Genomic DNA, 14,626 nt, shown 5'->3' on the forward strand with positions numbered 1-14,626 from the left:
GGAAGTCGGCCATTTTGAACATTCTGAATTAATTGCGTAATTTTGGAGCAATATATGCCATTCCTTCAAGAGTTAATTCAGCCCGAACCGTATTGTGAACCCAGATGTGTTATGCATCAAAATGTGCGTCTCCATCCTGCGACTACACGCATTACTTTTCTCTTTCAAAAGTGTTACCGTGGCGACGCTAGAAGCCAACAAGCGCACCCCCCCTTCATCTGATTGGTCCATATTTGATAGTTCCCCAAAAGGCACCAAATTTGGCATGCAAGCCAGGCCTGGCGATAAATTTGATATTTCATGGTTTGTATTAATGGGCGTGGCAAAATGGCTCAACAGCGCCCCCCGGAAAACTTTGTGCCTCAAGCCCCACAATACGGTTTGACGTATATGCACGAAAATCGCTACACACCTGTATCATGTCACAACTTAGAGAAAAGTCTCTTGGAGCCATGGCCGAAACCGAACAGGATGTCGGCCATTTTGAATAAATTGTGTCATTTTGGCTAAATTTATGCCATTCCTTCGGCAGTTAATTCAGCCCGAACCGTAACGTGCAACCAGGTGTGTTATACATCAAAATGTGCGTCTACATCCTGCGACTACACGCATTACTTTTCTCTTTCAAAAGTGTTACCGTGGCGACGCTAGACGCCAAAAGGCGCGCCCCCCCCCTTCATGTGATTGATCCATATTTGATAGTTCTCCAAAAGTCACAAAATTTTGCATGCAAGCCAGACTTGGCGATAAATTTGATATTTCATGGCTTGCATTAATGGGCGTGGCCTAACGGCTCAACAGCACCCCCTAGAATACTTTTATCTGCCATAACATTTGAATGGTTTGACATAGGAAGTTGTGGGTGGTGTCATGGGACTCTGTAATGAGTTCTTAAGCTTCGTTGGCCTTAATTAGCCCCGCCCCTTCTTCTGATTGGTTGTCCCTTTTTTCTGCTATAACTTTTTAATGGTTTGACATAGAGAGTCGTGGGTGGTGTCATCAGACTCTGTATGGAGTCCTTGACCTTCAATGGCCTGAATTAGCCCCGCCCCTTCTTCTGATTGGTTGTCCCGATTTTCTGCCATCACTTTTGAATGGTTTGACATAGGAAGTCGTGGGTGGTGTCATTTCGTATATGCTTATGGGGGGCGGTGGACGTGAGTGCGAGGGCCCGTTCATCGCTGCTTGCAGCTTTAATTCTTTTTCTTCTTCTTCTTCTTCTTCTTCTTATTGTTCTGACAAAAGGAAGGCCTTTTTGCCCCCCTAAACGTGCCCAAAAAGTCACCAAATTTTGCATGCAAACCAGGCCTGGCGAAAAATTTGATATTTTTTGGTGTACATTAATGGGCGTGGCAAAATGGCTCAACAGCGCCCCCTTGAAAACTTTGTGCCTCAAGCCCCACGATACGGTTTGACGTACATGCACGAAAATCGGTACACACCTGTATCATGTCACAACTTAAAGAAAAGTCTCTTGGGGTCATGCCTGAAACCGAACAGGAAGTCGGCCATTTTGAATTAATTGTGTAATTTTGGCGCAATTTATGCCATTCCTTCGGCCGTTAATACGGCCCGAACCGTAACATGAACCCAGGTGTGTTATACATCAAAATGTGCGTCTCCATCCTCCGACACCACGCATTACTTTTCTCTTTCAAAAGCGTTACCGTGGCGACGCTAGATGCCAAAAAGCGCGCCCACCCTTCATCTGATTGGTTCAGACAGAAAAAACTTTGCGCCTCAAGCCCCATAATACGGTTTGACGTACATGAACGAAAATCGGTACACACCTGTATCATGTCGCTACTTAAAGAAAAGTCTCTTGGCGCCATGGCCGAAACCGAACAGGAAGTCGGCCATTTTGAACATTCTGAATTAATCGCGTAATTTTGGAGCAATATGAGCCATTCCTTTGAGAATTAATACGGCCCCAACCATATCGTGAACCCAGGTGTGTTATACATCAAAATGTGCGTCTCTATCCTGCGACTATGCGCATTACTTTTCTCTTTCAAAAGTGTTACCGTGGCGACGCTAGACGCCATAAGGCGCGCCCCCCTTCATCTGATTGGTACATATTTGATAGTTCCCCAAAAGTCACCAAATTTTGCATGCAAGGCGGGCCTGGCGATAAATTTGATATTTAATGGTTTTCATTAGTGGGCATGGCCTAATGGCTCAACAGTGCCCCTAGAAAACTTTGTGCCTCAAGCCCCACAATGCGGTTTGACGTACATGCACGAAAATCGCTACACACCTGTATCATGGCACAACTTAAAGAAAAGTCTCTTGGCGCCATGGCCGAAACCGAACAGGAAGTCGGCCATTTTGAATTAATTGTGTAATTTTGGCGCAATTTATGCCATTCCTTCGGCAGTTAATACGGCCCGAACCGTAACGTGCCCCCAGGTGTGTGAGACCTCAAAATGTGCGTCTCCATCTTGCGACTATGCGCATTACTTTTCTCTTTCAAAAGTGTTACCGTGACGACGCTAGATGCCAAAAAGCACGCCCCCTCTTCATCTGATTGGTCCATATTTGATACTTCTCCAAAAGTTACCAAATTTTGCATGCAAGCCAGGCCTGGCGATAAATTTGATATTTCATGGTTTGCATTAATGGGCGTGGCAAAATGGCTCAACAGCGCCCCCTAGAATACTTTTCTCTGCCATAACTTTGGAAAGGTTTGACATAAAGAGTCGTGGGTGGTGTCATGGGACTAGGTATTGAGTCCTTGACCATAATTGATGAAAATTAGCCCCGCCCCTTCTTCTGATTGGTTGTCCCTATTTTCTGCTATAACTTTTGAATGGTTTAACATAGGAAGTCGTGGGTGGTGTCATTTCTGATATGCTTATGGGGGGCGGTGGCCGTGAGTGCGAGGGCCCGTTCATCGCTGCTTGCAGCTTTAATTATTATTATTATTATTATTGTTATAGGATCAGAGTTGGTGATTTTGAATCCGTTGTTGTGGCATCACTAATACGGATGATAATAATGTCACTAAATACTTTAGTGAAGTCAGAGCTGAGGAGATCAGAGGTTTGTCCAGATGTGCAGGTAACATCTGTCACAGACCTGCAGGTTTTATTTGATCAATAACTCTACAAATTATCAGTTGTAGTTATTGATCAAATAATTATTTAGCTCTGGATCTCCTGAATTTGGTTCCTCCCCCAAATTCAGGACAATGACAGTTAGTTTTCTTGTCCTCCAATCAGATGAAGGAGGAGTCCTGCAGTCGCTCAGTTTTGTGACTCAAATCATCACGTTGTGATTCATCAGAGGTGTATGATTCCTTGAGGGTTTCTCCTTTTCTTCACTAAAACTGTAACAAAAATAATCAGAAGAGCAGCTGCTGCAACAACTCCAACTCCTGCTGCAATTATTCGTCCCACTCGTGCTCCATCGTAGGATCTTTTCGTCTCCTGAGGTTCTTGTTCTGGGACCATCGCTGGTGTCTGAGGTGGAAGATCAGCAGCTGCTGAAAAAGAAGTTACAATAAAATTCACATGTTTTCCGGCCCATGTCCAGAATTAATGAGACCACTACTTCAAGTTGAACTGGAAAAATCAGGACAATTTCATCTTTGTGAGTGTACAAAAAGTGGATTAAAAGGGCGGCTGGTGCAGGATTGTCCTTCCTGTTTTAACTCTGTTGGATTTACTAGTGTCACCGTGAGGAGGACATGATATGGAGATTCAAACAGACCTTTTTATCCACTTTTTGTACACTCACAAAGTTAAACTAGGGGCTCTATCAGAGGATCCACTTCGACTAAGAAACTTCCTGACACTCACACATTACATAACACACAGTGGTGAATGTTGGTTCCAGTGTCTCAGCTCCACTTTCAGACCACAGTCAGTCCAACAGTGAGAATCATCTGTTCCATCAACTTCTACTGAGAGGACTTACCAGAGACGAGGACTTCACAGCTGGCAGACCCCCATCCAGACTCTGTGTCCAGTCTACACCAGTACTGTCCTGAGTCCTCAGTCCTGAGTCTGGACATGTGGAGTCTTAGTCGTCCCTCTCTCAGAGCATCTCTGTCGCTCTGGACTCGTCCTGAAAACTGTTCATCGTGATAAAAGGTCATTTCAACTCCGTTCACCACAAGAAACAGGACTAAGGGTCTGAGATAAGTTCTGAGTTCACAGTAGATGTCAGGAGGTCTGGAGGAGTGTTCAGGTTTGGGGGTGAAGGTCCACTCCAGGGTGATGTTGTGGTTCTCCTCTGTCTGATAGGAGCTCTGTGTCACATTCACTACAAATGTTGCTGCTGAGGAGACAGAGAGGGACGGAGAGGAGCAAGTTGACACATGTACCTTTAAACCAGTAAAGGACCTGATGTGAGATTCTAAAATGTGAGTGTGGTATCAGAGTGTGAGAAAGTGAGCAACCCCTCCCCTTCTCACCATCACCAGACTTTTTTTTAATGTGTGTGGCAGAGTGGAGGATTGGGCGGGGTCTGCTGAATGGAGGAAGCTTGTTGGGAGGCTATGCCCCATTGTGCCTTTTTTTTAGACTACTGATTTTGCCCTTCGCCTGTATGTCTTTGTGCTTTTTTTTACATAAAATAAAAAGCCTTATTTTTTTGGCATTCTACGCTCTGCGAGGGATTTTTACACCTCATCACCCAGGTCCAGTTTTGCCTTGTCCCCTTGTACGTGGGGAGGCCGCTCTGGTTCCTCACATTTGGTGGCAGTGGTGGGATCTTTGGCGCCACCTGAAAAACTGGAGAGAAGAGGTGTGAAGCGAGGCCGTGGGTTTGGAGGAGTCTGGGAGACCCGGAGACCAGGAGTCTGGGAGACCCGGTGACCAGGAGTCTGGGAGACCCGGTGACCAGAAGTCTGGGAGACCCGGTGACCAGGAGTCTGGGAGACCCGGTGATCAGGAGTCTGGGAGACCCGGTGACCAGGAGTCTGGGAGACCCGGTGACCAGGAGTCTGGGAGACCCGGTGACCAGGAGTCTTGGAGACCCGGTGACCAGGATGCGGCTTGTAAACGGGAGGAAGCGTCCTCGGCAACCGGGAGGAAGAGTCCTCGGCAACCGGGAGGAAGCGTCCTCGGCAACCGGGAGGAAGCAGCCGGCAACCGGAGGAAGTGGCTGATTTTCTGTCTCGCAACGGGGTTGGCGAGACTCCAGAGGGGGAGGGAAGTGTGAGAAAGTGAGCAACCCCTCCCCTTCTCACCTGACCTGTTTTTAATGTGTGTGGCAGAGTGGAGGATTGGGCAGGGTCTGCTGAATGGAGGAAGCTTGTTGGGAGGCTATGCCCCATTGTGCCTTTTTTTAGACTACTGATTTTGCCCTTCGCCCTGTATGTCTTTGTGCTTTTTTTTACATAAAATAAAAAGCTTTATTTTTTTGTCATTCTACGCTCTGCGAGGGTTTTTTACACCTCATCACCCAGGTCCAGTTTTGCCTTGTCCCCTTGTACGAGGGGAGGCCGCTCTGGTTCCTCACACACAGCTATTGAATCTCTCCATAAACTCCATCTGGTCCAGAACCCAGAACCCAGAACCCAGACCCCCCCCCCCCCCCCCCCCCCCCCTTACACACACTGCTCTGATCTCGTATTTAGCCCCCACTCTCTCTCCCAGGTCCTCCCTCCACCTCTCTGTCTTCCCCCCGTTTCAGCACCACGGAGAGCAGCTCTTGACCCCCCACATCTGGAAAAGTGACCATGAACCCAGTTCAGGTCCAGACTCCAAACACTTCTGTTTCACATCACACACAATTATAATCTCTTCTTTGTTTTTCTATTGTTCTTTTTCTGTTTTTATTTATTATAAGTCAGTCAGTTAGTTAGTTAGTTAGTTAGTTAGTTAGTTAGTTAGTTAGTTAGTTAGTTAGTTAGTTAGTTAGTTAGTTAGTTAGTTAGTTAGTTAGTTAGTTAGTTAGTTAGTTAGTTGGTTTATTTGTCCACAAGTGGAGATTTGTCTTTTGTCTCATAATACAAAAACAACAGTAACATGACACAGCAACAAACACTTAACATTTACACGCAAAACATCTTAGTGGCAAAAAACGAGGAACAACAAGGGCATGTACATAAAATACAGGTTTATCTACCGAGACTTGCCCTCATTCAGAGCCTTAATGGCGCTGGGAATGAATTAGTTTTTAAATATGTTACGGTTAGCCTTAGTAAACTGTACCGTCTACCCGAGGGAAGTCATTTAAACTCGCTGCAGAGTGGGTGATTAGGATAATTTACTATCCTAGCAGCTTTTTTCCCAATCTCTTCCTTATCAATACCACTTAAGTTTCTCTGTGTCTTGCCTGTCTGCAAGTACAAGTCGCTACACACTACGCTACGCAATGGGAGGAAACTCACACAACCTGTGAGTCACACAAAAAGGCACCAGATGTCGTTCCTCCCGAGAGCGTTCAAGCTTTATCAGAAGTAAAACAAACTTTTTTGTCAATAAAGGTATCTAAGTATTTAAAGTCTCCTACTACCTCTACAGTGTGATCCTTGATTGTAAGGGGCTGCACAGGATCTTTTTCCAACATGACAGGTTCCTTTGTTTTCGTCACATTAATCTCCAAGAAGCTCAAATCACACCAGTTATGGAGAGAAGACACATGTCCTCTATATGTCTCTCACCAACTGTATCCCCCTTCTTAAGTAGAATATTATATATAGTAAAAATAGTATATTCTCCTAAAGTGTCCTTGAGTACCTTGAAAGGTGCTGCTAAATAAAATGTATTATTATTATTATTATTGTTATAAATTAATATCAGAGCTCTTATTATCAGCCACAATGGCATATTTGGAAATATATATATATATATATATATATATATATATATATATATATATATATATATATATATATATATATATATAATTTTATTTTAAAGATAAAAATGAAGTAATAAACTAAACATAGATATAAGGACTGAGAGCTCTGAGTCATGGATCTGTTAGTGCAACCCAGTCTCACAGGAAAACGTGGTACAGGCTACGTTGGTCCACAATGCAAAACGTGGCAATGTTTACGATTTGCCCTCCTAAAACGTGAGATGAGAACGCATTCCGTGGCCCATTCATTTTAATGGTTTCTTAGGTTTCGTTTCTGTCACGTGACTTTCAAGCTTTCGGCTGTGGAGGAAGAATAAAATTGCTGCCATTTCTTTGATTCTCGGTCTAAATTGCAATATTTTAAGATAGTTTCGCCATGAAAAGCAGATTTTATCATATTCATAGCAAGAAATATTGAAATTTCACAATATTTGTGTGTCTGCTTACCTCACGTCGAGCAACTTTTTTTTTTTTCTTTTTTTTTTTTTTAACTTACTCCTCTTCCGTGGGTCTCTCGCGGTAAAAACTTCTTCTTATAATTACCCGCGGCCCATTCTGACACCATGTGTTGTCTGTCTTAATATATATGTATATAGCACACGAGGCGTGTAGCTGGTCTCATCAAGACGTTTATCTGGCTGCCATGGCAACAACAACTGACGCTTTGAGCTGGCGTGCTGCTGAAGCTACTGCGCATGTGCTAAGCACCTAGGGCATGCTGGGTAATGGAGTTCCTACACAGTAATCCATACAAAACAGGAAACCAAGTGGCTTATATGCTATTTTAATTACTTTTAATATTAGGTAGTTGTGTGAACTGTTAAGATATTATATTTTGTATAACTTTAGATGATATTATTTCAACATAGAACAACATAAAACGGCTTTTAGTGTCCCCAGGGTGAAACATTTCTTCTTTGAATTTCAGCACCCCCGTGTTTTTGTGAGACAACCCGGAAATTATTGCTCGCAAAAAGCATGTTGTTTTTTTATTATACCTTTTATTTGACAAGGCAATCACTAAATTAATTAATTTTATGCTGCGTAAATTCAACCTATAAATAATTATCCATACGTTCCTTAGAATATATTGGACACTGGACAATGTAAACCTTTTTTTTGGTCATGAATTATCTCTGGCTTGACAACTCGCCAGATCGTTTAGTGTATGTGGTGGTTTTATTTTGGAGGGGTGCAGCGTAAGCAATAATATTAAGACTTATTATTTTATCCGAAAACAATTGCCTTTTTTTTTAGGCGCATAACTTACTCGAAAAGTTGTGAAACTTGGCACGCACGTCCCATGTGGCGAAAAATTACGTATTCTAATAGTGTCAAAAAGGGGCGTGACCTAATGGCTCACCAGCGCCCCCTAGAAAACTTTGTGCCTCAAGCCCCACGATACGGTTTGACGTAGATGCACGAAAATCGGTACACACTTGTATCATGTCGCAACTTTAAAAAAAGTCTCTTGGCGCCATGGCCGAAACCCAACAGGAAGTCGGCCATTTTGAATTAATCGTGTAATTTTGGCGCAATTTATGCCATTTTCACGTGTCGTACTTTAACGAACTCCTCCTAGCAGGATCGTCCGTTCGACATAAAACTCGCTCAGGAGACACAAAAGACGTTAACCATGAAAAGTTATCAAAATCGTGATTTTTCGTGAAATGGCGTGGCCGTGGCGCCGCGTCAAACTTCAACACTAAACAGGAAGTGATACTAGTAGCTGATTGGCCGATATGTGATCCTCATCATCATCACCATCATCATCATCACCACCACCATCACCTTCATCATCACCTTCATCATCATCATCACCATCACCTTCATTATCATCACCATCATCGTCGTCGTCGTCATCGTCATCGTCATCGTCGTCATATTCATCATCGTCATCATCGTCATCATCATCATCATCATCATCATCATCAACACCATCATCATCATCATCATCATCATATTCATCATCATCAACACCATCATCATCATCATCCTCATCCTCATCCTCATCACCTTCATCATAATCAATTGGTGGAAATTGCATGCGCGAGGTTCCGTTCATCGCTGCCTGCAGCTTTAATTTCACTTATGTTTACAACATGTAGAGTAATTAATTGGGCAGCGAAGCCTCTGTGTTTTTATATAGGTTTGTCGAGTTGTTAATAAAGTAAAAAAAAATAAAAACAGATTTAAAAGGCCCAGCCCCCAGCTTGAAAATCTGTGAAATGCCCATGACCTCTCACCACTATTTTCCGTGGTACTGTATATACACGGAAAATGGTATAATTCCGTGTGAGCACCACAGATATTGTACCATGCAAAGTCAATGTGATCCGTTGTCGTGATATATACACAGATTATGACATTATTATTATTTATATATTATTCTTTGTTATAGTGGCTAATTTGCACAGTTCACTAACGCTTTGAGCTAGGAGTCTGAAATTCTAGACTCTGTATCAGGAGGTGACTCTCATCCACTGTGCCAAGTTTCAGATCTGTGTGACCTTCAGAAGTGTCAAAGGTCACCGCATGTGTTGCTTTTTCGGGCCTGCAAAGCCTATTTCGTGTCTATTTTTTGCACAGTTCACTAACGCTTTGAGCTAGGAGTCTGAAATTCTAGACTCTGTATCAGGAGGTGACTCTCATCCACTGTGCCGAGGTCCAGACCCGTGCGACCTTCGGAAGTGCCAAAGGTCACCGTGTGTGGTGCCTTTTCCGGGCTTTTTTTGTGTGTTTTTTGAATAATTGCGCTTTGAGCTGGGAGGCTGATTTTTGACTATGTTGCAATGCAGAAGGACCTTTGCTAGGATCTTTTGGTCCCGTGGCTGTACAACTTCCACAGAGCTAGTTGGCGTTGCAGAGGGTTCACAGAGTTGAGACTTGGCAAGCCCAATCAAGGCCCCATATGGAGGCCACAGGTCAAGTTTTACTTGGTTTGGTCAAATTTTGTGGCAACGGCGTCCGTTCAAATGTTGGAAAAGGTGAAGTTTCAAAGCCCCGCCCATCGAAAAGTACAGGTCCGATCTGCACCAAACTAACGTCTGTCTGTTCAGGGGATGCACCCAAACAACATATAGAATTCAGACTTCTATGACTTCTGCAACAGTGTTTCCTCCAAAACGTCCTGGCTGGTTAGGAGGGTTTAGAATCGTATAGGTCTGAGAGCCTCCTGACTAATGGAATGGGGCCTATTCACTAACGCTTTTAGCTAGGAGTCTGAATTTTTTATATGTTGTTTGGGGGCATCCCCTGAACAGACATACGTTAGTTTGGTGCAGATCGGACCTATACTTTTCGATGTGATCGACTTTATTAACAACTCGACAAACCTATATAAAAACACAGAGGCTTCGCTGCCCAATTAATTACTCTACATGTTGTAAACATAAGTGAAATTAAAGCTGCAGGCAGCGATGAACGGGACATCGCGCGTGCAATTTCCACCAATTGATGATGATGATGATGATGATGAAGGTGATGAGGATGATGAGGATGATGATGATGGTGATGATGATGATGTTGATGATGGTGATGATGAAGGTGATGAAGATGATGATGACGATGACGATGACGATGACGATGATGATGAATATGACGATGATGATGATGATGAATATGACGACAATGACGATGACGATGACGACGACGACGACGATGATGATGATGATGGTGATGATGGTGAAGGTGATGGTGATGATGATGATGATGATGATGAAGGTGATGAGGATGATGATGATGATGATGGTGTTGATGATGGTGTTGATGATGGTGTTGATGATGATGATGAAGGTGATGATGATGATGATGATGATGAATATGACGATGATGACGATGACGGTGATGATGAATATGACGATGATGATGATGATGATGAATATGACGACGATGACGACGATGATGATGGTGATGATGATGAAGGTGATGGTGATGATGATGATGAAGGTGATGATGAAGGTGACAGTGGTGGTGATGAGGATGATGGTGATGGTGATGGTGATGGTGGTGATGATGATGATGATGATGATGATGATGAGGATCACATATCGGCCAATCAGCTACTAGTATCACTTCCTGTTTAGTGTTGAAGTTTGACGCGGCACCACGGCCACGCCATTTCACGAAAAATCACGATTTTGATAACTTTTCATGGTTAACGTCTTTTGTGTCTCCTGAGCGAGTTTTATGTCGAACGGACGATCCTGCTAGGAGGAGTTCGTTAAAGTACGACACGTGAAAATGGCATAAATTGCGCCAAAATTACACGATTAATTCAAAATGGCCGACTTCCTGTTGGGTTTCGGCGATGGCGCCAAGAGACTTTTTTTTAAGTTGCGCCATGATACAAGTGTGTACCGATTTTCGTGCATCTACGTCAAACCGTATCGTGGGGCTTGAGGCACAAAGTTTTCTAGGGGGCGCTGGTGAGCCATTAGGTCACGCCCCTTTTTGACACTATTAGAATACGTAATTTTTCGCCACATGGGACGTGCGTGCCAAGTTTCACAACTTTTCGAGTAAGTTATGCGCCTAAAAAAAAAGGCAATTGTTTTCGGATAAAATAATAAGTCTTAATATTATTGCTTACGCTGCACCCCTCCAAAATAAAACCACCACATACACTAAACGATCTGGCGAGCTGTCAAGCCAGAAATAATTAATTACCAAAAAAAAGGTTTACATTGTCCAGTGTCCAATATATTCTAAGGAACATATATGTATGGATAATTATTTATAGGTTGCATTTACGCAGCATAAAATTAATTAATTTAGTGATTGCCTTGTCAAATAAAAGGTATAATAAAAAAACAACATGCTTTTTTTTGGAGCCAGCAATAATTTCCGGGTTGTCTCACAAAAACACTGGGGTGCTGAAATTCAAAGAAGAAATGTTTCACCCTGGGGACACTAAAAGCCGTTTTATGTTGTTCTATGTTGAAATAATATAATCTAAAGTTATACAAAATATAATATCTTAACAGTTCACACAACTACCTAATATTAAAAGTAATTAAAATAGCATATAAGCCACTTGGTTTCCTGTTTTGTATGGATTACTGTGTAGGAACTCCATTACCCAGCATGCCCTAGGTGCTTAGCACATGCGCAGTAGCTACAGCAGCACGCCAGCTCAAAGCGTCAGTTGTTGTTGCCATGGCAGCCAGATAAACGTCTTGATGAGACCAGCTACACGCCTCGTGTGCTATATACATATATATTAAGACAGACAACACATGGTGTCAGAATGGGCCGCGGGTAATTATAAGAAGAAGTTTTTACCGCGAGAGACCCACGGAAGAGGAGTAAGTTTAAAAAAAAAAAAAAAAAAAAAAAGTTGCTCGACGTGAGGTAAGCAGACACACAAATATTGTGAAATTTCAATATTTCTTGCTATGAATATGATAAAATCTGCTTTTCATGGCGAAACTATCTTAAAATATTGCAATTTAGACCGAGAATCAAAGAAATGGCAGCAATTTTATTTTTCCTCCACAGCCGAAAGCTTGAAAGTCACGTGACAGAAACGAAACCTAAGAAACCATTAAAATGAATGGGCCACGGAATGCGTTCTCATCTCACGTTTTAGGAGGGCAAATCGTAAACATTGCCACGTTTTGCATTGTGGACCAACGTAGCCTGTACCACGTTTTCCTGTGAGACTGGGTTGGTTAGTGATGTTAAAGTGTGTTTAAGTTAATAAAGTGAAGGTTTAAACTGACCACAGACATGTGATGTCAGGATGATGAGCAGCAGGATCCTGCAGATCATCTTCTCCCTGTGAGGGACACAGAGCTGGAGAGTCACCCACACAGAACTTGTTCAGGACTTCAGCATTTCTCTCACTTTGAATCAGACATTGAACCCAAACGGAAACAGATGATTTACAGAATAACATTGTTTAAAGATGAAACCGCACACTTGTAGCTTGTTAATATATGCCAGTTTACTGCGTCGACTCAGATCACTGTACAATGAAAGTAGCACCAGTGCAAAGCATGTTGGGAGGTTGCCAGGCCTAACGGAAAGTGCAGTTACACTAAACATCCAATAGGTGGTACTCTAATACCACCCATAACAAACGTCTAATGAAATAGCCTCTGTAAATCCAGTCAGTTCAGGTTTGCTGTCTATTTTCAGTAAAAACAAAACGCCCCCGCACACTTTGTTGCAGCATGCATAACACCTTTGGGATGCTGCATCTCTCTAATGTGATGGAACAAGTACTGAGACGGAGGAGGAGGGACATGCAAGTTTTTCTGTCCAACCACTGAGACAAACAACAAGCTACAAGCCAACTGTCATCAAAACGAGACTCTAAACTGCACAAAAGACATTAATACAATTTTAATATGATAAACCAGGAATTTTTTACTTTTTTGTGTTAGATTAAAATATACGATGAACAAAATAAAAAGGCACTCTTTAATTCTTTATCAATTGATAAATAGAAAGAGCGAATGATACACTGATTATTACGGCCCCAACTAGGTCAGTAAATTATAAATCTTACTTTAGAATCCCGGTTTTGGTCGTCATGTTGGCTTCATTTGCTAAACTTAGTTCAATAGTTCAATAATAACGAGAGAACCCCGGCGCACTGGCACAAAGATGTGATGATTTCATTCAAACCTTCAAATCATTAAGATAAAAACAAAGAAAACCTGTTTTACAAGACTTTACTAGTATTTCAACTGAGGAGTTTAACTGTAGATGTGAACAGTTGTAGTGAGTTTATGTTGAAGGTAATTCTGGAGGAAAGTGGAGCAGAAGATGAGAATGTGAAGTTAAAGAGAGCAGACACATAAACCCTACTGGATAAAACTGGAATAAACACAATAAACTGTTGATATGGAGGAAATCATGCAGTTCAGAAACACGTTTTCTTGCCTCTAAATTGTGTTTCTGTCACATGACTGAGTTAAAAACATGTTGAATTATTGTGCAGTTTAGTGTCAAAGTAAGTAAACTTTAACAAAGTTTAAAACATTTTAATGAAAGTCTCGTAAAAATAAACTCATGTTTGAACAAATACCAATCAATGAATACATTCTCCAAAATACTTACATTTGTAGGTCTCCTTGTGTGATGGAGCAGAAAAGCACACGTGAACAGCAAGTGTTCAGAGAGGCTGGAATTGTGGTGTTGTCCTTTCCGTGTCTCGAGAGAAAAGTAGTCGAAAGTCAAGTAGATTCTTGACTGCCGTTGTCGTGCCAACAGGTCTCGTGCTAAAAAGTGATTCTGCCAGAATCTGATTGCGGCCGCGGGAGCGCGCACAGCCGCCCGTTGAGCGACAACAGCCCATTGAGCGGATTAAACGGTCATAATATGCAGATACACACACCTGTACGTCCGCAATTATAGCAAAGGTATGTGTCTTAGAAAGTGTAACGTTTGTTGTTACGTAATTATCACATCTGTGCCCAAAAGAAAGTGTAGTTTGTAGCGAAATCAGGCGTGACAATGACGTGATAGACATGTCTCTACATGTGCTTGGTATGTCTGATGCCTTTGTTTAGCCCTGTCTTTGGAAACTATAATGAATGTGATTTATGGGTGTGTTTTCAATAAAGAAATGATCACTTTTGCAATATGACTGCATTTTTCTTTATCTGAGCTTCTCATGAGCTTCATATATAAATACTAGAGCTCACAGGACAACTTTTAACTCTTTTAAAGGACCATTACAACACACAATAGGCATTTTCACCTGCCAAAAATTGATTGAAGACCAAATGCAGTTAATGAAAAGTTGTTTCTGCCTAAATATGACTTGATCTCATTCTTGAGCTTCATATATACAGTAAATACT

At 42.2% G+C, this 14,626-nt stretch overlaps 1 protein-coding gene across 1 annotated transcript; it reads right to left on the minus strand.

Moving 5' to 3' along the window:
• Positions 1-2,614: 2,614 nt before the first annotated feature.
• LOC133420873 (uncharacterized) lies at positions 2,615-13,973 on the minus strand. The gene is made up of 4 exons (XM_061710750.1): positions 13,882-13,973; positions 12,537-12,592; positions 3,919-4,281; positions 2,615-3,484 (listed from the first exon to the last, which is right to left on the minus strand). Coding segments are annotated over exons 1-4 (624 nt in total). The 5' UTR covers positions 13,884-13,973; the 3' UTR covers positions 2,615-3,281.
• Positions 13,974-14,626: the final 653 nt, after the last annotated feature.

The sequence above is a fragment of the Cololabis saira genome, chromosome 20, assembly GCF_033807715.1.
Source record: "Cololabis saira isolate AMF1-May2022 chromosome 20, fColSai1.1, whole genome shotgun sequence".
Taxonomy (NCBI): Eukaryota; Metazoa; Chordata; class Actinopteri; order Beloniformes; family Belonidae; genus Cololabis; species Cololabis saira.